Source organism: Micromys minutus, assembly GCF_963924665.1.
Source record: "Micromys minutus genome assembly, chromosome: 25".
Classification (NCBI taxonomy): Eukaryota; Metazoa; Chordata; class Mammalia; order Rodentia; family Muridae; genus Micromys; species Micromys minutus.
In genome coordinates, this window is record NC_137960.1 from 41,661,685 (window position 1) to 41,687,940 (window position 26,256).

General features: G+C 42.8%; 1 protein-coding gene across 1 annotated transcript in view; it reads right to left on the bottom strand.

Moving 5' to 3' along the window:
- Window positions 1-26,256, bottom strand: part of LAMA4 (laminin subunit alpha 4) — a 148,185-nt gene that overhangs the window by 73,187 nt on the left and 48,742 nt on the right. The window contains exons 4-10 of the mRNA XM_080938313.1: window positions 24,847-24,927; window positions 15,786-16,000; window positions 13,892-13,966; window positions 12,066-12,217; window positions 10,027-10,137; window positions 3,706-3,817; window positions 725-892 (exon numbers count right to left, since the gene is read on the bottom strand). Coding sequence (XP_080794439.1) covers window positions 725-892; window positions 3,706-3,817; window positions 10,027-10,137; window positions 12,066-12,217; window positions 13,892-13,966; window positions 15,786-16,000; window positions 24,847-24,927 — 914 coding nt within the window. The remainder of the gene's footprint in view (window positions 1-724; window positions 893-3,705; window positions 3,818-10,026; window positions 10,138-12,065; window positions 12,218-13,891; window positions 13,967-15,785; window positions 16,001-24,846; window positions 24,928-26,256) is intronic.

Genomic DNA, 26,256 nt, shown 5'->3' on the forward strand with positions numbered 1-26,256 from the left:
CAAGTCCAGGGTAGTCTCCATGAGATAAAGACTACACGGAGGGAGAGGTCCAGCTTGCCTGGTTAGTCCTAGCATGAAATTCACATGAGTTAATTTCACCTATGCCACACAGAACAGAGCTCAGCATGAAGGCTGAGGTTAGCCTGAATAACCACCTCATAAAGTCAGGATCAAATACATAGTCATGCTTTAAAACAAATACACTCAGGGTGCGTTGGTAGGCAACAGTTGATGAGCTCTATAGTAACCAACAATACTTTGTGTACTTTGGTGTTTATATATATCATTAAGAACATGCCAAATTTCTATTAGAGATTAAAACGTATCAAAACTCAGGGCCATCAGAACGCCAATGTTGTTGACAATTTCTATAAAATTTCTCTCAGTAGAGGCTTGGGAATGTAATCTGCCTTTCCTTATTTTTATTTCTTTTCTCCACCAACTTCTACATCTCTAGTCTTTCTCCATAGTAATAAAAGTTATGAAGATTCTGCATAGAATCTCTGCAATTTCACAAATTCTCAAAGTTGTGTCTGAATAGAAAAGTCCTGATCAAAATCACGTTTTCCTGAATGAGTTCTCAAAGGCTATGCATAAATTCTACACCGCTCTGAATAGAGAGAAGTAGCTGTTTGATTAAATGTTGCCCTGTAGCTTGCTGTTCTTTCCAAATCTCACAAAGAAAGAAGACATCTGCTGTGTTGTCCAGGAATGGAAGACATACATTCCTGGGCTTCATCTGCCTCTTCATCCACCAGCTCCCGATGGGTGAGGAATGGCTGCCGGCTTCGGATCTCATCGAGCATTTTCTGGGCCAACACCAGCCTCTCAGCAATTTCCTCGGGTCCAAGTTCCTGATTCTCTCCATAGTACAGCATCTTGCTATTGATCTCTAGAAAGAAGAACATAGTGGATGGGAGCAGGAAAAGGACTGGGATCGGGGCTGGGCAGTCTGGTGTCCAAGCTTAGGACTGACCCAACAGTGGGAAGAGAGCTCATTCCCAGGCCAAGCTGGTACTGTGCTGTGAGTGTTGGTGTCAGCATGAAAGCTCTTCATGAGGGGAGAGAGGCCAAATTGAGAAAACCCCTCTGGGAACGGAATGGAACGGGAACAGGCATGGGAGCGGAGCGCGAACGGGCACAGGAACGAGACCGGGAACGGGCTGCCCCAGAGCCTGCCTTGGTTCTATACTCATCTGGTATCCATGCTGATTCGAGGACACTAATATTCTGAGGACTTTGTTTAACATTTTAAAGAAATACTTGGTTTGGAAAAAGATGTTTGGCAGTGTCTCCTGTCACTTGTAGCATGCAATGGGGACATTAATTCCATTTTAGTCATCAATGATTTAACAAAACAAAGCTCTAAGCCAAAATGAGACAACATTTGTGATTGAGCCTTCCAGATAGTTTTGCAGTCAAGCTACTAAAAGGATTAAAAAATTATTGTGTGATCGTTTTGCTTATATATATTTTTCCTGAATAATATATGCATTACATGTTTTAAAGCCATATATGTAGATACATATATATGTACATATAATATTTTCAAGACTGGGCCATTTGACTTCAAGTCTGTTTGCCCTATATCCGATGTGGGCTAAAAATTTGAGAACCACGGTGGGGGCGGGGCATTGAAGCTCAGAGGGATTAGGTAACTTGCCTAAACACTGGCATGTAACAGTTCTTTGACGCCCTCCTTTCTATTCCACATGAGCAGAAGAGAGGTTGTATTGCTCCCTTGTTCTCTGGCAGCTCTGGGAGGAAGTGCTTTATCTTCCTGGCATAATGGAATTGTGTGTCTGTGGTTCACTATGATCTGTGTGGCTGTTCAGATAAGATGGGTGACAAACACTGATGTCACATATATCAAATAGGGTGAGGAGTTGTATTTTATGTGGGCAGTAGCTGAAGGACATCAGCAGCTGTGTTAGCACTGGTGATGGACACAGGGAGATCGACATATGCTAACCGCCCCCCCCCCAACTCCACTACCAACGCCTTAAACATTCACTTTCACATAAGGTTTAAAGTAGGATTTCTTGAAATAAACAAAATGTAAATAAATCAAACACATCATTCTCTACCGCTACCCCACCCCAAGTTCTGGTGGGGCAAAGCTGAATTATTTGGCATTTTGATGTAAATTCCGTTCCATTTCAGGCTGTTTTATGTTAGCTGTGTCTGGGATAGATTAGCAAAAAGCAATACAGACACTGGCATCTGCGCCTTGGTCTTTGGTGACTATTCATACATTATTTTAAAGAAATGAGAATAGTTTCATATTTCCTTTTCCTATTTCATTTTTTCCTCTGTCCTTTCCCATGACCAAAGGACAAGTAAGGTAGCTCAGATTCTCTTTAAAGGAAGCACCTAACGAGCAAGGTCTGGTTTGCTAACTAGCAAAGGTGAATTACTTCCTCTGTCTGCCTTAGGAGGGTTTTGACTTTATTTACTGCCTAATGGGGCATTTATCTCTCAATTGGATAAATACGAGGGCATATTTCTAGGTTCTGCCTCACTGTTTGAACAAATCAATAGAACAATGCTTTAGGAAAGGAATATTTTACCAGTAAGTGCAAGCACATGAGCTTGGGGGAGCAGTGGGGAGTTGGAAATGCACATCATTTGTTTATACCGTGCATCACAGGCATCCACGGAAGCAAAGCAAAGGATCGATTTTGGCTTTCTATGTCCCTTAGCCTAGAATGCGCTCCTGGCTCCTCGGGAGAAAGTTATGAATCTCCCACTGTGAGTCTCTTTACTGTTGTTGTGCCCTGAGATGCATTTGGTATCGTCACCTAACTCTTGATATATAGCATAATAAAAAAAAAAAAAAAAACCATGGAAACAAATAGCAGATCTCAGCCGACTCTAACCCGAGGAATGTCTCTTTATCCCAGAACAAATGCATCTCTTCCTGTCGGGAAACCGAAGACAACTTTTACTGCACGGTTAAAATGGTCTCCCAGGATGCAGCCTGTATTTAGTGGAAATAAGAGCTCAGAGGAGTGAAATGTCCAGGAGGGCAGGTAGACTCTGAAACAGTGCTTTATGACAGGAATCATTCACAGGCCCTCGTCTCTTTTCTATTGGTTTACAAACTTGAGCTGTTTGTCTGCTGGTCATTGAGGAAGAGCATCACAGAGACAGTCAGAGACTATTTGGAATGGTTTCCTCTCATTCTCCTTCCCCCCCTTTGATACAGGGTATCATAGAGTGGCCGAAAACTAGCTTGGAACTCACTATGTAGACCAGGCTCATCGTCAACGCAGAGATATCCATCTGCTTCTATCTCCCAAGTCCTGGGATCAGAGGCATGAGCAACCATGGCTCATTCATATACCAATGACATATTTGGGGACTGCAAATAACTGGAAAAATGTAACTCCTACTAAACTCTTTCATCTTTAAAGACAGCACATTTCCTCTGCTAGAGAGGGAATAAGGCATTAAATGTGAGTGGAGTGCCTAGGAAGAGTGACCGTGTATCTTTTATTCTTGAACATCGAGAGATAATGCATAGGAACAGGTGTTTAGAAATCTCAAGGAGCAAAGTTGCCATGAAGACTGTATTGAAGACTGTAGCCCTTTGAACAATATGCTCCTACACACAGCAATCCCTGACAATAACCATTCTTTAATCGTCACTCATACTTTGAATGTCTCCTTGGCTAGAAGTCAGACAGAAGAGAAGATACTTACCTTGGATCTTGTCCCTCATGCTGCGGGCTTGCTCGACGAGATGCGTTGCTTGGTCAACTGTATCCATGCTTTCCTTCTCAACCAGCATCCCCTTTCTTGAGGCCTGACTTCCCTACAAGTTATACAAATAAACATTAGATTTATGTTGCATACTCGCCCATGAGGGTGGGTGAGTATAACGTACTCATTTGACAAACAGGGACGTTTCTAGCATGTGCTGGCTCTATGACATGCTGAGTGGTCCTGGGCGTCATGCATGAAGACTAGGTAATAGCCAGTTCTAGGATCCCAGAATGCTATTAAAATTATATAATATACCAAGGCCATAAGTCGTGGTTCTGTCCCATCACATGTGTCTTATCCTTGCAATTGTTTCTGTATGGCAGGATGCCTGGATGGGAAATGAGGCCTGTACACTGATCGCTTGGACAGCATTCTGATGGAAGGGCTTAAACATCATCAAAGAGGGAATGATAAGGAAGGAGAGCAGGTCCTGAAATGCTCCTACTGGGTGCTCCAACCCCTGCAGAAACTGGATCATCACAGCCATTACAGGATAAGACTCACTGGGATAACTGCTGTTCTCAGAGCTCCATTCCAATCTCCCATCAACACTGATGGCCCTTTTGTGCAAATGACGGCCCAGGCGGATGGCACAGAGTAAATGGAACTTTTCCCCCAGGGGCTGATGACACTCAGTGTGGTGCCTCTATTTCAGAGCTCCGGATAAAGCACTTATCACCACTAAACCCCAACTGCTGCACTGTGGCTTTAGAAGAAAGTGTGTGTTTGTGCACACACATGTACATATGTATGTGCATTTCTGCATGTAGTCATGAACAGGAGATGACCTAAAGGTCAGGACATTACTTCCATTGCAGTAAGGATGTGTACTTCCTTTGACACTGGACAGGAAAGATGGATTGCTGAGTTAAGTCGCTAGGAGGAGGAGTTCTTCAACCTGGATTTAATAAGGGTCTGTTTGCTTTTTCTGGTGACTTTTTGGTTCAGCTCTGGGATAAAAGGCTATGAAGATCACATGGATGGCAGGCTGGATGGAGTGCTGGGAGCCCACTGAGCAGGTTCTCCAGATGAGGTAAGTGGTTGCTCCAGACTCTTCTTTTATACAGTGTTCTAGCCAGAGGACTAGGGTATGATATCATTGGCAATGTTTTTGCCCTTTCTGGGATAAAGCAAGCAAGTGTACCTCCTTAGGGACTAAGGAAGAAGATGCAGAAATGTTACCGTAGAAGAAACATTTAAAAGATGTACTGGTTAGTTTTATGTCAGCTTGACACAAGTCATCAAGGTGGAAAGAGCCTGAGCTGACATAATCCCTCAGTAAGATCTGGCAGGATTCAAGCTGGTAGGGCATTTTCTAAAGTAATGATTAATGGTGAGAACCAAGCCTGTGGTGGGGGTGCACTCCTGGGCTGATAGTCTTAGGTTCTACAAGAAAGCAGGCTAAACAAGACATGGTGAGCAAGCCAGTGAGCAGCATGCCTCCATGACCTCCTCACCAAGTCCCACCTCTAGGTTCCTGTCCTGCATAACTCTGGCCCTCACAGTGTCTGATGATGAACTGTTATATGTAACTGTGAGTGAAATAAAACCCTTTCCTCCCCAGGTTGCTTTGGTCATGGTGTTTCATCACAGCGAAAGGAAGCCTAATTAAGACAGAAGTCATTTATTTATCAGCCAAGTCAGAAATTTCTTAATACAAAATGGGATATCTACAAGAGGCAACATGGCCCTCAGACTCTTAATAAACTGTATTCTCTGAATGCACAGACTCTTCTGGGTCATCACATCTCTTCCCTCAACACTAGTCTTTTCCTGAGCTTATCTAATGCTTTCTGGAGAAAAAAGATAGTGTAATCATGTAAAAATTAGATGATATAGAAAATAAAATGAATCTTATTCTTTACACCACCCCTCAGTGCTTTTAAAACATAAATATAATACACAATACATTAAAATGTTTATGTTTGATCCCATTTAAATGTTATACTTAGGAACAAGACTCATTTTTAAATTAAACACATGAATACAAACACACACATGAATGTATATGCATACTTTGATCTTATACTTCAAAGAAATGTTCTATTGTTAGGACTGTCTTTAAACTTATTTTTAACTTTAAAACGTGAAGAGGCACTACACCTATAAGAAAACTTAACTAATGACCACCAGGGGTCGCTGTGAGACATAAGACGGATAGAGACCTATAGTAACCCTTTATCATTACATAGAAGTGATGTAAAGTGGACATTTATTCCTGGAAATTGAAAAATTATCAAATGTAGTAGGGTATTTAGGGGTTCTTAAGGATCCAACTTATTTTCTGGAGCTTTGTTCATGGAAGAAAAATAATGGTATGCACACACAACCCAACAGGTGTGACTTGCTTTAAAACAGAAACAAAAATCTGTAGTTAAAACGTTATTCACAGCTATAAACAGGTTGATTAATTACAGTATTACAATACAGATCATGTACTTGCTCCAATGGTGAACTTTCTTCATATTCATTTGAATTAAGCAAGGATAATAACCAATCTGTAGTAGGATCACACAAATTTTATTGTTTAAGTTGCAAATCTTCTGTGATTGAAGGTATTGAAGTTTTAGTCACTACTCCAGGAAACACGTGTAAATGCAGACAGTAGGAATATTGGCGTATTTCCTCAAACCTGAATGGTGGATGACAACTTCTCTGGGTTTCCCTTCCTCCTGTTTAGTGACATCCAGACCTGTGTATCTGCCATCTAGTGCCTGAGCTGCTGACTTGGGTCTCTAGCTGTCTCTGGCCATCTACACGAACCTCCTTCATTCTTAAATTGTCCAGAGTAATTAAATCTGTAGTCTTAATCTTACTTCTCCCTTCTACCCAGACCAAACATCCCTACTGTGACTTCTAACTGGTCATATGACTTCTGACTGGTCATGTGACTTCTAACTGGTCATATGACTTCTGACTGGTCATATTACTTCTAACTGGTCATGTAACCCATTTCATCCCAATTGCCAGTCTTGCTACTCTCCCCTTACATCTCCCCAGTTTCAGTTCATCACACTCACTGCAAATCCTTTACAAGTAAAGGCAAGGAAGGAACCAATCTGTCCTTCCCCATCTCTGGTGACCTCCTTCCACTGCACCCCACCCTCAGAGATTTTTTGGACTTCATCTATCCTCTCTAAAGAAGAAGGCATACTTCTGAAATAAAAATCTAGCTAGCTGTTGTATTGTAAACACTTCGATGGCTTTACTGTTTGAAAGCCACACTTCTCTGAGAATGCCAGGCAAGGATTCTTCATGGTCTAGCTGTTGATTATATCTTTGACTGTTAACTCTTGCCTTAGAATTAAATCAACCTCAAAGGCTAAGGTCAAGATTCTTCAGGTGCAAAAAAAAATATATGTCATATTTTTCACATCTTTCGCATCTTGGCATATTTTCCCTGCTTGGAAGTTCTCAGGAAACTCCCAGTCACTCTCAACACCCAAGGCAACCTTCCCTAATGAGAGAATTCAGTGTTTGTTCCTCAGACTTATTTACAGTTCCTCCTGTATCAGATCCCATTGCTAAATGATACAGCATTTAAAAAATGTATCTGCTCCCTCCTGGACTGTGGTACCTAAGAAGCAGGGGCTAAGTTTACTTTAAATCTCTCAGTAACTGTGAGGTGACAGGTCTTTAATGCTTCTAGACTACAAACAGCTTTTCCCATCCTGTCTTTTTTGAAGGATCAGACACCTTTGATATGCTTCCTATAGTGTGTTGGCCTAATGCTGGTTGTATTTTAATGCTAATTTGGGGCCCCCCAAGACTGGTGCCTCAAGAGAAGTCTGCACTTAAAAGATACTGAGTAACCCTGCCCCCAGTTAACTGTGATTGGTGAATAAAGATGCCAACAGCCAATAGCTGGGCAGAAGAGACATAGGCGGGGCTAAGGTTTGCTGGGCTTGGGAGAAGCCGCCATGGGATAGAAGTGTGCTGGGGAGGAGAAAGGAGAGCAGCCATGGGTTAACTGAGCCATAACAGCACGTGGCCATGTGGGCTGGCCAGTTGGAGCTAAGAGCAGCCCAGAGGAAATAGCAAGCAATAACTTGGGCTATGGATAGGAAGGTAGATTCTAACAGAATGGAGGGTAGGCAGCTGTCCAGCTACTGTGTGCCAGGCATATTTGAAAACATAAAGACTGTGTGTGTCTTTCATCCAGGAACATAAATGGTCTAAGGTGGGTAGAAACCCTCGCTCGGATCTTTAACATTTTTACTATATATGCCTTATAATATTTTGTGTATAAGCTAAGATGTAGGTACCCTTTGTGTGGGTGAAAGACTGGGGTGACTATGTCCTCCAGTGCAGACTTTTAAAACCCAGAGAACGAAGTGACACACTGCTTTTGGGAGGGAACGCTGCTTCTGCCTCTACCTGTAGGCCACCGCGCTCTTTCCACCTTGGGCATTATAGACTCGGGAGCACAGGAGATTGGAACCTTGGCCTGGTCTCTGGTACTTTCTATACAGGATTCATCAGCAGTGGCAACAGAAAAAGGCTGTGGAGCATGGGTTCTTTGTAACCACAAATGCATGGCTGGCCTTCAGGGAATTCTTGGGGGTAAATGATATTTGTGAGATTGTTGACCATATGGAACCCATGGGATAGACATTCTAAACGTCACGTTTGAGACCATATTACTATGGTTTTAATCACCGTGGGAAGGAATATACATAACAAAAGTACAGCATGTATTTGCCTGGTGCCCAGTAGTGAGAAGAGGGTTTTGAATCCTTGGAGACTGAGTGATAAGACAGTTGTAGCTGCCATGGGGATGCTAAGGGTAGAACCTGAGTCCTCTGCAAGAGCAGTAAGTGCTCTGAATAGTTGAACCAACTCCCTAGCCTTATGTGAGTTTTTCTAAGCCATGTTTCCCTCCAAGTATTTTCCTCAGTCTGTTAAATATTTATTTAGTGCTTCTCTGAGAATTGAAATTGTAACGTGTCAAATCTATTGTCTATATTTTTTCAGATCTTCATACTGCATTTATAGTATGCCATTTCATCTTGGTGTTAATAATTGCTTGGTTCTATTTTCCTGTGGACTTGGAATTTATTCTTGACTTTTTAATATACCTGAGGTATATCAAAGACTGATATACCTTTGATTTTCTTTTTAAAATTTTAACTTATTATTATTTGTATGTGTACATGCACACACATGCCATGTATATAGAGTTAAAATATGAACTTTTAAAAACGAGTGGTCTCCACATGAGTTCTAAGAACTGAAAACAGGTTGTTAGGCTTATGTGGCAAGTTTTTACCAATTTCCTACTTTCTTTTTATCCAGATTTAAAGTGTTCATTGCATACACTAAAGCAATGATGCTCTTCTCTGTCTAGTGCTATGCGAAAAGTTAAATGACTGTCCTAGCTGCAGCACATATCAAGTGTGTTACCCAGAACAAATGCATAGAAAGTTCCCCACAAACACAAATTTTCAAGAAAAGCTACTAAAATGGGAAGAAAGGAAAATGCCCTTTATCAACTTTCCCTGTAGATGTGGTCTTGATTCTTAGGGACATTCATGGGTCACTGAACTTCTCCTGTGCTTTTAAAAGCCTCATTGCTTATGATTCACCAGACTCACCCAGGCTAACTGTATTCTTCAAGGCGACCCCTGTTCTTTAAAAATTTCCTGCTAGATTGAAGCATTCAATATAGAGAAGCTCTGCAAGCAGGAAAAAAAAATCAAACCTAACTATGCCAAAACAAAATCAAGCTAGATCAAGCCAAACCAAAACAAAACCAACTCAAATACATTCAGGAAGTTCCTGAAACAGATCAGAGTCACCAGGCTCCTTCTCATCAGAGTAATCAATAAAAGCCGAGAGTCCCCCCCACCCCCCATATAAATTGAGCTAAGGTGCAAAGAAGAAACTCAGACAAGATTAGGTGCCTTCAAGACACAGAAACCAATGGAGGTGCCTGGAAGACCAACTGAGTCACTTGAAAAGAACCCTCTCCAACCTGTTGAGTAGTCTGCAGGCCATACAGTGTGTTTCAGGTTCCCAGATTTGTAAGCTGTCAGTCATGCTGTGGTGGACCTTGGTGATATAAGCTGTTTAGAGTAATTTATGTTTCTGTAAATTACTCTTCACCCATATTCCTGTGAGCAACCCCAATAAAACACATTGGTTTATTGCGTTGGGCTTTGGTGGTATTGGGGGTAGGGTGGGGGATGAATAGATGGGTGTGTTGTATCTCTCCAGATGAAGTTTGACACACAACAGGCACAGATTTGGAACACATACCTTCTCATCCAGTTCCTCTACATCAGACAGGAGGCTTCTCAGTGTGTTCTCTGAGTTGTTTATCTGTATCTTTCTTAGGGTATATTGGTTTTCTCTTTCTGACAACCTTGTCTGTGGGGGAAGAAGGGTAAAATATTTTATTTTTAGAGTAATTATTTGTATGGATTTTAATGTGAATTTGTGAATGAGTACAGTGTTTACAGTGTTCAGAAGAGGGTGTTGGATTCCCTGAGCTGGAGTCAGTGGTGACTATAAACCACTCAGCATGAGTGCTAGGAACGTAACTCTGGTTATCGGTAAGAACACCACTAAACTGCTGAGCCATCTTCCCAGCCTCAGACACCAGAGACTGGGTGCATGCCTCTTTCAGTACAGGAGATTTAGGTAGGTTGTAACTCCCACATGTATGTGTATGGCTGTCATGTTTGCATATATGTCTGCATATATGTCTGCATGGGCGTATGTGTAATGCCCAGGAGGCCAGAGAGGCATTAGATTGCCTGGAATCTGGAGTTACATACAGTTGTGAACCTCCTTGTGGGTGCCAGGAATTGAACCCAGGTCCTCTGCAAGAACGGCCAGTGTTCTTAACCACTAAGCCATTTCTCCAGCCCATGACCTCTGTTCTTAATAGACTGATCGCAGACTGCTGCAGAATTCTGTTATGGGTTGGGTATAGAGCTTTTGGGAATGGAAAATCTGCCATTTTATATTGTTCAGTGACCTCTGGCCAGGCACCAGGCTAGCTGCAGGGAAAAAAAAATCACCTTTTTCTGTTGTTGAAAACAATATAATTAGGCTGGAGGTGGCCCTGGGAATCTGGCAAATTTCAATCTGATCAGGTCTTAGTGAAACTCATCAAGTATTCAGGATCAAGGAAAATGGATTTTAGAAACATGTTTTCCTTCTCTGGTGTAAAGAGATCAATTCTCTTTGTTTTGGGTCACTGTCCCCCTTCTCTTTTTTAGAATCTTGGTGGAAATGTTGCTGTCCTGGAGCTACTTTGGATTGAGTTCATTACGTGTGCCTTATAGAAAGGGTTGAGTATATTTACTGCTCAGGGTCTGGACAAGCCTGAGAATTAATGTTCTTATGTGTGTGTGGGGGGTTGGCAAAGCAGTTCCAAGTGCTCACTAAGATCCCACAGAAGCACTACAGTTTGCGACACTTTGTGACAATGTTTTAGTCTGCACTACAGATTTTCAGTCAAGTGTGGATATTATTAATCTACCTGAGCTCATGTAGCAATGGCTAGAGCTGGGGTGTGGGCAAAACAATCTTAACCATCATGTTAACTTCACTAAGAAATCGGTGTGCTGCTGTTAAATCTGATGGCCTGTTACTGGACTCTGTTGTTTATAAAAACATCTGTTTGTTGTGATGGAGGTCCATTATGGGAGAAAAGCCTTTTAAAGCTTAGACAGATGAAATAATTTTTATTTTCATCTAATTTGTCTATTGCCTGCCTTTAACTTCTTTGTTCCCCAGAGGTATGAGAACAAAGGTGTACGCGTGTGTGTGTGTGTGTGTGTGTGTGTGTGTGTGTGTGTGTGTGTGCGCGCGCGCGTGTGTGTGTGTGTGTGTGTGTGTGTGCTTGAGGATGAATGTATGTGCATGTGATTCACAAAAAGATTGAGAGACTAGAAAAACAAGAGAGAACAAGTGTAAGAAGGAAGAATTGGAAGTGGGGAGGGAGGTTTTAGATAAAACTCCTCACAACCCTGAAAACTGAACTAAGGTATATCTTGCAGGCTTGCACTTGAATAATAAAAGCTTTGAAAATAAAAGTTTCACATGTAGATATTGATTTTTTAGACATTCTGGTTTACATAAGTCCACTGTTTTTGACAGAGGCATCAGCTCATGACTATCATGAACTTTTCCTCACTCCTCATATAACTGGGCATTATCTATGTTAAACCCACACACTCTATAACCTGGCCATGGAGCTCAGATGCTAACAGGTCACAGAGGTTGCTACGAGGAAGCCTGTAGAACACAGTGAAAAGAGCAGACAGAAAGGGCAGCATTCGGCATACTTTGAGGAGGTGGATGGTAGAGTTCATGTCGGTCACGTGTCTGTGGGCCGCAGCGCCGGAGGACACGCTCAGCAGCCCAGATTTGCTCTCTTCGATGGAGAGGGCTGCTAATCGCAGGTCATCGGTCAAGTCCCAGACGCACTTATCACAGCCTGGAGAAGAAACAGGACTGTCATTGCTGCAGAGCCAAAAGCCAGCCTGGAAGCGCATTTAATGTGGACCCAAGGGGCTTTAATGTGGACCCCCTTGACTAACACCATGTTTACTTTTGTTTCCCAAGGAATTAATATGGCCGTGTAGAACCAGTCTTTACCAAACCGAGCATCGGGCAGGAGTCCCACTTAAAACATAATGAGAACCAGGCACGGGGATAGCAGGTTAATAAGAACACTAAAGGCTAATAGAAAGGACTATTATGGGATGGGTGAGGAAGCCCCTCCCACTTTTCCTATTAGTCACTGCACCCTCCCCCCAAGGTTTTATTGTGTCAGCTTCCCTTCTCTGCCTGGTGGCAGCTGGTAAAGCAGGCTGGTGGCCAAGCATCATTCTTTTCTCATGCTTTTCTCAGCCAGTCCAGGAATGCTGCACCTGCCTTTGCCTCCCCCAGAGAGGGCCTGGCTCTTCTCCATGCACCCCAGCCCCTTCTAGATGAACAATTGTTGGTTAATGTCATGACTTGGTCTCTGGGATAGGTACCAAAAGCCGGGACTAAACCTGCGCATGCTCAAGAGACAAGCCCCAGCTTCTCCTCACTCCTCACCTTTGACACTGTGAACTGTACCTGGGACCCAGCTGCCCTCCATGACAGGATCAGAAAGAGCACACACCAAGCCTTGAACCCTATCTTGACCCCTCTCCCCCTTGCCAGTTCCCAAGCTCCTTCCCATAGGCTCTGCCGTTTTCCCGCAGAGCCGACAGACACTAAAGGGTTAATGCGTGTTAATTTGTTATAAACATAGCGCCATCTATAAGCTCCCTTAGGAAAGGAGTCTGCAGCTTACACTTCAGGCTGCTGAAGGAAATGCTGAGGGCTATGTGGGCCTCTGGCTGCCTTTTAATGGAACTGCTCAGGATGCTGCAGTTGATAACGGCAGACTTTGCCCTGCTGTGTTCCACATCTCAAGGCATCCTCGAAGATGAAGATACGGTAAACTGGCAGTTTTAGAATCTCTTCTGCCCACAGGACTTTTGGGGACCAATATACTTTTGTTCAGGGGAAAAGATGCATAATGTCCAAATACTCTTTGAGACAAAAGCTTCCTTGCTCACGAGTGACGGAGCGATTTAGGCCAAAGAGAAGGCAGCTGTACACTGTAAGCGCTTGTCAGTTTGCAAATGTGGTCAGGCTTCACTTGTGGGTGAGTTGGGAAGAGCTGCTTAAGTCTCCCGGCTTTCTGTTTATGCAGGCAAAGCACCAGTCAGCCAAGGCAGAAAAGGCTCTGTCCTGAGAGCCGGAAGATAAGTAAGATGTCTAACGTCTCAGAGTGACATCAGCAACAACGGCCCACTGCTGAATGAGATCAAGGCCACCTGAGACCTCTGTACAGGGTTCATTACCCTGGAGCAAATGCCAGGGCCCACACTGGAGGTGAGAGGGAAGCTTTTTCAGGGAAAGTGATATCACGTTTACACTTTTAAAATAGACTTATTACTGTGTGTGTGTGCGTGTGCGCCTCACTGTGCATATGGAGGTCAGAGGATATCTTGTGGGAATAAGTTCTTGTCTTCCACATTTTTGCTTTAACAAATGAGTTACAACACCTGTAGCACATTAGAGAAAGTGGGTTAGTCATTGTAAGTCATTTCCTTATAGTCGGCCTCCTTGCCTGTAGGGAGTTCAAATCCTTCTTCCAAGCACTCTCCGGTTACGCTGTCACATGGACCACCCCCACAGTTGCACACTGTGGAAAACAAAAACATGGAGTAAAGAGTCATCTTCTCACATCTAAAACCGGACGGTGTTTCCATGGCTTCCAGAAATCCTGGCTATTGGTGTGCAATCCTGCTTTGGGGATTAATCATATTCATCCTGAAGTATCTGGAGTCTAAGATGTCAAGATAATGCCCTTAACCAGTTCAGTGCAGGTAAAAGAGATGTTAAAAAAGATGACCTGAATTAAAACTGAGTCTCTTTCCTAGGATTCTTTCCCAACTCTTCAGGATTCCATTGTAACCCAGCAGATGCTCAGTCCCGGAAGGCCAAGAAAATTGTCACAAGGAAACACTGGCCACAGAGCTCTCGTTCAGTTTGAAAGTGAAAGCTACCCTTTCCCCAGTCTCCACAGCAGCCAGAGAGTAAAGAAGTCCAGGAGCAATTCTGGGCTAAGCTTTTGACCCCCGAAAGACTGAGTCCAAACTCCAAATGAGAGGTATCTGGGATAGGGATGCTGGGAGTAATCCTAGGGAAGGAATTGGGGACATATTTACATAAATTTAAAAGCCTTTCACCTGCTGACCGTGTTCTGTGATGCCTTTGAAAAACAAGGACAAAATCCAATCTTAGCTGGCTTTTCATTTTCTGCTAGTTCCCCCCACCCAGGGGGTTTGGGGGTGGGAAGTGGCAAGGACAGGGACTGAACCAACCGGTCTGTTTCCTTCCAATCAATCTCCTCTGAGTTTTTGTGTGGAAGTAAATTTGTAACCTTTTAAGAAGAATTCCTAGGCTGTCTCTGCTAGCTGGTCAGAAGCTGTGAATGTCCCCTGACAGAAAGTCACAGCAGATGAGCTCCAAGGGGCACGTCACTTATCACAAGTGAGCAATGCGGTGCTCCACACAGCGCAGACTTATTAAACCCGCTGCTCCCACACAGTGGCATCTAGGAGCAACCTGCATCACCGCTGTTGTTTAAATATAGGCTTCATACGTGTTTTGAGAATAATGGCGCCAATCTCTAAGGCTTAACTTTTTCGACAGCACTTCGAAGGCCTCGGACCCCCAGGCTGACAGATGGACAGTCTTCCTTCTATCTGCCCCAGGTACGCTCTTTTTCAGTGTGTCCAGATCATTATGCATTCTCCTCCATTTTAAACTCTTCCCTTTGTAAGTCTTTTAAGTGATTCTTTCAACCGGAATTTTCCAGAACTTATGCTGTAAGTGCACAAGGCCCCCTTCTCCCCTGTCCTTCCTAATAGTCAACCATGGAGAAGAAGCACTCAGCTTCAGCCCTCCTTCCTCCTGAAGGAGAGGAGCTTCACTTCCCTTCTGAAGAGCTTCGTTCTATGCAGCTAATGTGTGGGAGAAGTGCACACTGCAATCGAACCAAAGTCTAAACCATTAGATTTCTTACACCCTCTCAGGGATACTGACGGACGATCTGAGGAAGCGTAGAGGGTTGTGTGTGTTCCATGCTTTGCAGCCTTACTAAGCCGGAACGTTAATTTTATTAAGTATAACTGAGAGAGGAATCAGCTTCCAGCACAAAATAGCTTACTTAAGCTACACCAGATACCACTTTCCCTTCCGTCAAAATCACCAATGCGAATAGAATAAGACAGAAATCACTCCGCTGATGTCTCCCATGTATATCTACCCATGAGCTAAGATTCATCGATAGGCATGATGAAAATGTCTAACTGGAATAAATTCTGATGTATATTACTCTAGCTAAATGTCAGGAGGACATTGGCAGTAATTCCTCAACAGAAATTCTTCACCTAAATTCAGTTCTGATGGAGAGCTATGCAGGCCACACAGCTGGCCGAGGGGTTTAGGGTCGGTACCTGCACAGTTCTTGGCGGTCCTGGCATCTCCATAATAGCCAGGGGCACAGCGTTCACACTTGAATCCGGTGGTGTTCCGTAAGCAGTTCCTACACTGGCCAGTGATTTCATCGCAGTCTTCAAAGATCAGGTTGGGATCTGAATTTCCACTGCAGTCACATTTCTTACAGGTGCTTCCAACGAGTAAGGGGTTTCCATAGTAACCAGGAGCACATCTGGAAGGTGTTAAACATGTTAGATTTCTTAGCATCCATAGTTATTTTATTGTTTTAAAAAAGTCTTTCCTGCATAAAAGAAATATATAGTGACTATTTATAGATGCCCATCTGGCATTCATTTAGATTCTCCCATTTTGCTAATATGACCAGACCTGTAAAAAATTATTCTGTTATTTATTTGAATATTTTGATTTTGTGTGTCTCTATACAGGCTTGAACTCATAATTCATTATTCTGCCTCACTTTGCCAAATGCTAAGATTATAGGCGTTATGTCCCCACCTTTAGAGTTCTTTTTTTTTTTTTTTTAAAGAATCACTCTTTCTCGATGAAATTAGTGTAAGGACATTGTTGGCAATCTTGGGGACAGGTACGCATGGCTGCACGTGATGGGTGGGGTCACATTTTATTGTACTGGCTCTGCTTCTCTGCAAAGGGCGCCAGCACCCTGGGAAGAGGCTGCACAAAGTCCAAGATGGGGGTCTGTAGTGGTTTCAGGTCTCCTCTCTCGGTACCCAGGTGCCGCTGCTGAACCACCCGGAGGAAAAGCTGGGAGGGAAGTCAGCAACAGTTGCTGTCTACATTTTCCCTCATGGTGTCTCTGCTTCAGGCAGGAAAGAGGAAGGCAGAGCCCAGAACAAAAGGAGCAAAGGCTGAGCGTATGGGAGCTGCTGGAGGAGTGAAGGTCTTCTTTGGGGAGTTATAAATGAGGCTTTTTAAGGGGAAGGTCTTTCCTGTGGCAGTTATTAACAAAGCAGCTCTCTGAGATGCTTGTGTGTTCACATTGCTTTATTTGATGGTGGTTGTGAACACATACACTTTATTTTAGGTAAACCTAGGATTCTAGACCTTGTGGGGAGGGGGAAGGAATACCCAGGAAGGGTATATATATCTAACATAGCAGCCTTTACAGAGGACCCCAGCTAAGTGGGAGGCAGAGACTGAAATCTATTCAGCCTTCAGGCCTTCACTCAGAAGCCAAACTGTGAACTCTGGGTAAAGACTCCTCTGTCTAGAGACAAAGCTGCCTTTCTTCTTCCCCAAAGGTGCTATAAGAGATCGCGGTTTGAGAGATAGGACTGCTGGCTTCAATTAAAGGCACACCTGCCCTTGGGCTCCAATCATTCCTTACTAGAAGGTTAGCCATCAGGGAACAAAGGACTTGGGCTTGCAGAAGTTACTTTTGAGGAAGAAAGTAGGACTTTGGGTTCCAGTGCAGCATTGCTTTCCTAAGGAGCTAGATAGAGATCAGCAGAGGATGCCAAGGTTATATTGCACATGTTTGCTGGATGTCTGTGGAGCAGCCTTCGCTACAGAGCCTAAAGCTAGAGGGGTGGATGGACAAAGAGTAGCTGAAGGTGGTGTGGGAGGGGCTGGAAGAAACTTCCTCCTCAGTGAAGCTGATGGACAGGCAGAGGAATCAACTCTCATGTGAAGAGAAAACATGAAGAGAAATCTAGGGGAGTATTCTGGGTGGCATGAAAGTGATGTGAAAAAAAGTGGTGTTGGCCCCTCTCAGAACAGACCTGAGAAACCAGGCTCTGGCTGGAAAGGTCCAGGAAGGTGGTCTTGGAATGAACAGTAAGGAGACCTTTCCAAAGAGATCAAACCATCAGGTCGGCAACAATAAGACTCTGCATTAGCAAATCCCTTTCCCCATCTGGGAAAAGGATCAATGAGTACAGGCGAATCATATGTGACTCCAGGATCCTCTGAGCACACTATTGACCAACACATGATCAGCCTCTTTGTGATGTTTGTCTTCTGGCAGAGCTGCAGTATTGGTGTCTGTCAGTCTATATCCTTTACTGAGACGGCATCTCAGAGCTTCTGTGTTGGCTCTTCTGGTTTCCACTGAAAGCTGGAAGAAAGACCTCTCACATCAAGCCTTCTGAGGCCCAGAGGCTACTCCAGTTTTCCTGGATCACATGGGAGGTCACAGTTCAAGGCCCAGACTTTCCAACCCTGATGTTCTTTCCCTTGCTCTACATTGCAGCACATTGCCACTGTTATGAATGAATAAATAAATTCACCCGACAGAGGGACAATTCATGTTCATTTTATGTAAGGCATAGGGGAGACAGGAAGAGGAAAAACACATAGCTTCTGTTCTGAAAGAACAGGAAATGAATTAAACATAATATAACGTTCTCTATGAAAAGGATGAGGATGAATGTAAGTTCTACACACTCCAGAAAGAAGCACCCTGAGAGGAAATGTCCAATGAGCCTTGTTATTCATAGCTCCTCATGTCTTTGTGCCTCAGATTTCTATGGCCTTTGGTCTCCCATCAGCATAAATTATTCATCTATGGAGAGTGTGACTGGATTGAATTTCTATCCTTTGCTACAGTTCACCAAATAGAAAATATTAGACTTGTAAGCTCATTGCAATTGGATTCAGATCCACTTTGGAGTGCAGATGGGAATCTTGAGGTCTTGGGGTGACAGGTCTTGCTTGGCTCATGGAGGCCAGATGCAATTTTGTTATTTTCTCTGTTGATTCCATTCCAGTTGACAACCGATGGGGATTGATCTGGAGATGGTTCAGTTGGTAAAGTGTTTGCCGTGCAAGCAGGAGACCTGGGTTTAATTTTCAGTATGCACATAGGTCAAAGCCTGCATGGGGTCACATGCATGTGATCCTGGGATGGGGCAGATGGAGATGGGTAGATTCTTCGAGCTCATTGGCTGGTTAGTGTAGCTGAACTAACAAAACCCAACTTCAGTTACCTCTGGTCTCTATATACACATACATACACGTGGTATACACACACACACACACACACACACACACACACACACACACACACACACTCTTCATGGAAGAACACAAAGTTTTGTATTCTGTAAATTGTAGCCTCAATCATAGTGGAAACCTTCTCTGAGTTTCAAGACCATCTTTGGTGGTAGGTTTAGAATCAACCCTAAAATTACAAGATAAACTTTGGGTTCTATAGACTTTACAGAGTTAGTGTACAAATGTATCATTATTTATTGTCCCCTTCAAAACCTCATATTTATGTGGGGATATATGGGAGATATATGCATGTGTATACATGGTCCATTCAATGCTGATTTAACCATTTTGCATGTAAGAAAATTTTTTTTCTTTTCCTTTCTTTTCCCTTTTTTTTTCTCTTTTTCTTTTTCTTTCTTTTCTTTCTTCCTCCCTCCCTCCTTCCCTTCCTTCCTTCCTCCTTTCTTTCTTTCTTGTTTTGCTTTTTGAGACAGGGTCTTAGGTAGCTGAGGTTGACCTTAAACTTGCTATGTAGCAAAGGATGGCCTTGACCCTTGAACTCTTGGTTCTTCTTTCACCTTTCAGATGCTAGGATTACAGGCCTGTGTCACAGTGCCCACCCTTTTTTTTAAAAAAGGGGGCAATTTTGATCTACAGCTATTATTCTCCCTAATTCCTCTTCCACTTTGACTCCAAGGGGCACACAGCTGTGACTGAAAGTCTTTCCTGAGGAAACCAAAACTCCTCACTTGGTTAGTATAGAATTTTTTTCTGGGAGGGTCATTTATACTCTGGCCCCTTTGAGGGTCAGTAAGAGAAAAAACATGTTAGAGAATGGGCATCATCTAAATGTGCTTCACTTGTTTGTCAAAGGATGAGAAACAAGGCTAGTGAAATAAATAAGAAATTAATGAACTAGAAATACGTCTGTTCAAGATTAAAAATCAAAAGGCCAGAAGCAAGGGAGATAATAGCACCCAGAACTCTCTGAAAATGGTAGAGCTGATAGCTTGTTCAAAAGACTTGGTGCCTTTGAGGGTGATTTGTGCCAGATTCCTGAATCTTCTTTACTCTTCTTTTCTGTCGCTAAGACCATCATCATCAAAGTCATCACCACCATCATCACCATCATCACCATCTCTGATGACACTGTACACTTTGCTTATGCCCCTTTTCTGGAATCATTTTTCTATGCCTACTTTAGGGTACTAAGTTCACTTTGGATTTGCTTTGCTTTCCTCCCTTCACCTCTGATCCTCTAGCAACAGCACCTACCTGATAAATTTTCATACAGTTTTAGTATGTTCCTTATTCTGCCAGAAAACTGAGAGGATGGACAAAAAAAGCATGTGATTAAAGGCAACTTGGACCACTGAAGTCGAAACACTGAGACTAAGTAAGTTTGAGATCTGAAAAACTACACTGAATGTACGAGCTCTGGATTTTGACACTCAATGTATCACTAAACAACATTATGAGCTTAAATTAAGTCTCCTCACGACTCTGTCAGCTTCCCCATCTTTCAAGTGTACCTCTTGTGGACGGAAGGTCACACCGGATAGGAATGAGAAAAGTAAATCTTCTCAAGAAGACTTGTGAATTTTCTAATTATACACAGCAGCTGCCAAGTTCCATTTAAAGCTATTTAAGCAAAAAACACTCATACAGTGAGCCCCTACAGAAAGCTAACTAAGTGTTAGTTACTGCTGTTAGCACTGCAGTTGTAGTCTTAAAACAGACATATCTCAAGTCCTCATCTGCTGGATGTAAGGAGCAGATGTGCACCAAGTAGAAGAGTCGTGGGCACACTGTGATGGCACGGTGGGTGGCTGCATTTGAGCTATGTCCCTTCATAGGACAAGAGGCAGACTAAGTGAAGTATGTCTTCTGTTTCAGACCTTCCAACTTGTACACAGTATGACTTCACCTGAAAGAGTATTTCCATAGACCCTTCCAGTGTTCATTGAAATGATCTTAGCATAGTTCAAATATAAAGCCAGGTAGAAAGTCCTTATGCCTGTGGCTTTTGTACGTCTGAAAAGAAACCAGGATGGAATTTCAAATAGACTGTGAATAAGACCAAAGGAACTCAGAGGGCCAGAGAGAGGACTCTGTGATTAAGAGCTCTCATTGTTCTTGGGAAGGACTGGCGTTTTGATCCTAGCACCCCATGTAAGCTCACAACCATCAACTCTATTTCCAAGGGATCTGATAACCATGTCTGGTCTCCTCAGGCAAATTTTCATGCATACAAAATAACAAATCATATTCAAATAAACAGTAATTCAAGGTGATGGATGATGTTTTGGTGCAGTGCAGGGCTTGCAGTGTGCTGTGATTTGGGGTTGTGAGGTAGTGTCTCACTTTGTTGCCCTGGCTGGCCCTGAACTGGGCTCAATCCTCCTGCCTCAGATACATGGGACTACAAGTGTGTGTATATGCACCTGCACCTGGCTTTAGCCCTTACTGTTTATTGCTTTCTGTGAGTGGTTTTCTGGTGTCTCTTCCCCTAGCCTTGACATTCCTTGACAACAGGCTGTCTCTCAGATGAACTCATACTAGAATCACCCCACTCTGCACTGAGACACTAAGTTTTGATGTAAAGGACCTCTGCATTTCTCTCTGGGTAGAGGAAGTGTGAGGGCAGACTTGGGGAGGACAGGAAGAGCAGATGGAGTGGAGAGAATTTCTTATGCTGACCCTTCCCAAGCAGGTGGTAGATTCTGGAAGGGATGCTTCCTTCTACTCCCTCAGTGGATGGTGGCTGCAGAGCATTTCAAAAGGATCTAAGAGGTTAGCACGTCTCCACTGAATTGCACAGGTTTGTTTAAATGATTGTCTTAACCAGGAAGGCATTGGAAAAACCAGTGCCAAGACATGGCAGTAACTTAAATGTGTTTACCCCAAGTATTCAAATCCTGACTCCTTATCTCCCGCCCCCAGGGCTGGCCGATGACCCATAGAAAGCAGGAAGGATGTAAAAGGTGAGTAGGGGGACACTAATGCCCCACAATGTCTAAGGAAAGGGACTCAGGATGATGAGTTCATCCCAGGCACACACGATGCCAGTGATAGACAAGAGTCAACAGCTACAGTGGCTCCCTTGCTCCCAGCTACCTGCCACTGAGCATTTTCGAGGTGCCAGGGGCTGTCCTCCATCCCTGGCAGTATGAGCTCACAGGCAGCTTATGAGGTTGATGCTTGCATTTCCCTCATTGTGTGGGAGTGGGAATCAACACTGAGAAAAGTCAAATAACTTCCCAGAGCATCACAGGGTGGTCAGGACACAGCCCAGTGATGGATCCCTGCAACACCCACCTTCTGCTTCCAAAACTAGTGCTGTTTCTAGTCTTAAAATAAATTCAACTTTTATCTATTTTATTTTTAATTAATTTTGAGGATGAAACGTAAAGGGTTTGTGATGGCATTCTCTTTCTTTCTCTTTGTTACACACACTCATGCATGCACACAGGCACATAATTATACTTTTAAAATACCTGTCCCTCCAGTGTTCTCCTTCATTCCCTTCTCCTCAACCTCTTGGTCTCCTTTCATCCCCCAATAGTCCTGCCTTCTGTTTTCATGTAGGATATATATATCACTAGTTTTTCTTGTACACCTGACTTATATCACTAGTTTTTCTTGTACACCTGACTTATAGTTTTTCTTTCCCTCTTCTTAATTCCCTTGCTATTTTTATGTCACACACACGCACACACACACACACACACACACACACTTGCACCCATGCATGTCCATTTAAGCCTATGTTCTTAGCAAACATGCAAAGGCCTGTCTTTTAGGATCTGGCTCCGTTTGGTAAATGTAACTGCCTCTATCCAATTTCATGCACTCTCCCCTACAAACGTCATGATTGAGTTCTGCTTAAGACCTGAGTAAAATTCTGTTGCATAGGTGTATATTTTCGCATTGACTTATCCACTGATAGAGCCCTCAGCTTGTTCCATATCGTGCTCACAGTGAGCAGTGCAGCCATGCAAGCATCTCTGATGAACTGAGTTAGAATTCCTCTACTGTATAATACTCAACATACATTTTCAGGGGCAGGATAAACGTTAGATCAGACCCTGGCTTACTGGGTAATAGCAGATCCCATGAGCCTCTGATGTGTGCAGGGCAATTATTTATCTGCCGTCATGTCTGTAGTGGGCATGCTGCCCATGTCAGGATGGGAACTCCCCCAGAAGTCTTATGTGTACCAGTCTGGCACTTGATCAGCGGGGCCATTAACTCCTCCTGGCAGACACTGGAGAGATCCATTAGTAATACACTTTGTCCTAATCAAACTATACAGAATTTAACACAGGAGACACAGGAGACAAAGCCCTACCCTTGCCTGTTACACAATCATCTCAGATCTATGGAGCCAGAGAATGAGTAAATTGTGTGCCTCGTATTTCTGTCTCTAAATAAGGAGGTGTGCAACGATTGTGTCACAAATATTAGTCACCCCACGTAATCTCCTTTGCCCATCCTCCTAGAGAGTGAAAATCATGTGGTTCCTCAGCTCTGTTTCCCTCCTGTAACATCAGTGGAGAGGAAACGGCCATTCACCAGGTATAAGAATTACCTACATCCTGTACTTCTAAGTTAGTGTAGACACATAGGGATCTTTTTTCTTTACCACAAGCTGTGGCTGTTTTTGAGTTTCAGACTACACTCTGACAGATGCAAGAGAATTTATTTTAAGAATATAGGCAGCTCACAATTAAGGATTTATATCTTAAGCCACAGGCTGAGTTTGTGAATCTCACTGAAGCTGGCCTGCATATGCTGTTCACGAGGTGAGTAGCCTGTGGATATGGTACTAGACTGAGTGTTTGGCCTGTACCCTCCCTGTCTTTGTGGAGTTGCAACATCCTGAGGTTGCCTGAGTTCACTGGTCAGGCCAGTGTTCACAGCCACTCTGTTAGGAAGACCTCTCTGCGAGGTTCTTCTCCTTAAACAAATTTCATCTCAGAGAACCGTGAACAGCTGACAGACAGAATGGATCCAAATACCTTATAGGAAATCATTCAAGGGGAAGCCTCCTGTGCTTAGCTCCTGAGGTCTTTCTTCAGACCACAGAGAAACTCAAAAGAATATTTAGTGTGAGCGCCCAACAGGGATTCAGGACAGCCAAGCCTGTGGATTTAATTCAGTAAGAAGAGGAATAATGAGTGAATGAAACAACCACTTAGTTTGTTGTCCATTTCTCATTCTATGAACAATGGAGGAGTCAACATTTATTCAGAAAGTCTCACTCTGTCGGAGGGACATTAATTATAGCACTGCTTTGTAGTGTTGGAGAGAGCAGAGACTGTCACCAGAGGTGTCTTGAGAATCTTTCCAGCACATTCAGATTCATTTCCTCCCTTCCCTGTCAGTTTATCCTGAGCTGTGACCCTGGTGGGCATCACAAGGGGAGATTCCATCTTAGCTATAGCCGGACACGGGGTTTGAAGACCACGTCCTCCTAAGGGCTCTGAAATGATTTTTTCCACCCTCAATTTGTGCATCAAGCTCAAAACCTTTTGAAGAGAAACATGGCAGAGCTGATGCACATGCATGAGTGTGCTCACACACACACACATACACACAAACACAAACATACACATAAACACAAACACACACACATACATACACATACACACAAACACACACACATACACACAAATACACACACAAACAAACATACACACACACACATACACATACATACACATACACACAAACACACATACACACACATGCACACACACAAACACATACACACATACACACACAAATACGCACACAAACACAAACATACACACACACATACACACACACATACATACACATACACACAAACGCACATACACACACATGCACACACAAACACATACACACATACACACACAAATACACACACAAACACAAACATACACACACACATACACACACAAATACACACACAAACACAAACATACACACACAACATACACACACACGTACACACACACACACACACACACACACACACACACACACACACGCACATACACATGGCAGAGCTTCCTTCAGCCCCACAGGAAAAAAAAATGAAGATTTTTTTCTATTTACCTTTCACAGTTAGGCCCAGCATAGTTTTCTTTACAAACACACCGAACAGCTCCGTTTTTCCTGTAGCAGGATTCTGCAAAGCTAGAATTGTGACACACAGTAGAAAGCATGTTATTGCCACTGATCTGTGATGCTGGAGAAAGGGGCTGGCTGAATTTTGGATTACATCGCTTCTGCCTGGTTGTTCTCTCACAAGTGTGGTATGATTAAATTCTTACCTTTCAGGAGAGACTGGAAACCCTACTCCCTGTGGGGCTGTCTCCCGGGTACATCATTATGTATCTCTCTATATAGAGGCAGTTTATTAGCTTTGCTTGAAGCTGTGGAAATTTCTAGCATAGAAAGGTATATATATATTATATATATATATATAATATATATATTCAAATATATAATAACTTCAGTTCAAATATATAAGTATTCAAATATATAATATATATTTAAATATATACACATATTCAAATATATACATATATTCAAATATATTCAAATGTGTATATAATATTTACCTTTCAAATGCAAATTAAAAAATATGCTAAAAAATCAGAAATAGAAAATTCACTGGTAACTTTAGACTCCTATAGTTGGCTCTCATATTTCCACCACATTCTGTGTAACATTCAAAGTTTTTGTCCTGTTTTTCTACATTCATCCTCTGTTTTTAATGATCAGGAGCCAGTCCTAAATGATATCATCCACAGAGCCTTAACCTTTTTTTCTGTGTACTTTGACTGAGGTTCATGGGGTCAAAGTAGATCAAAGAGCCAAAAACAAGTCCTCAAGAAAGGAATAGGGTCCATAATAAAAAATCAGTATCTATAACTATTGATCTGTATCTATTTCATCTATCTCCCTTGAATTCCTCTTTTCTTCTTTCTCCCTCTTTCTCTTTCTTCTTTTTTCTTAAGTTAGTAAAAAAAATTAAGATATAAAACAGAAAAGTAATTTAAAAAATCAGTCCAGCAGAATAAATAGCTATCCTAATTTATTGGGACAGAAGAAATGGAGGGATACTCTTTCAAGTATGGAAAACATCACAGTGACACACAAGTTGTATGACATGTGGGTGTGACTTTAGTGTGTGACTTTTGCACTCGGGTTGGCTTCCTTACTGTGCAATCAGAGTGTGACCTGTGCAGACTCTCAGGTTTCTGCATGTGTCAGCAATTTTACCCTAATGATGGCTGAGGAGAACCAAACGGGTGTGTCTGCTCTGTTCAAAGGTGGTTATAAAAGCAAGATAAACAGTGTATACTCCTCATTCATGATTTATTTTCTCAGCAGTCTGGTGAAACCATTCCAATTGCATCGCATTCTCTTGGCATTCTACTCTTTATTTTATCCGATGTGATTCCTTAGCTGACCTAAAGAAGTCTTGCCCATTACATTCAGAAAAAGAACAAATATTCG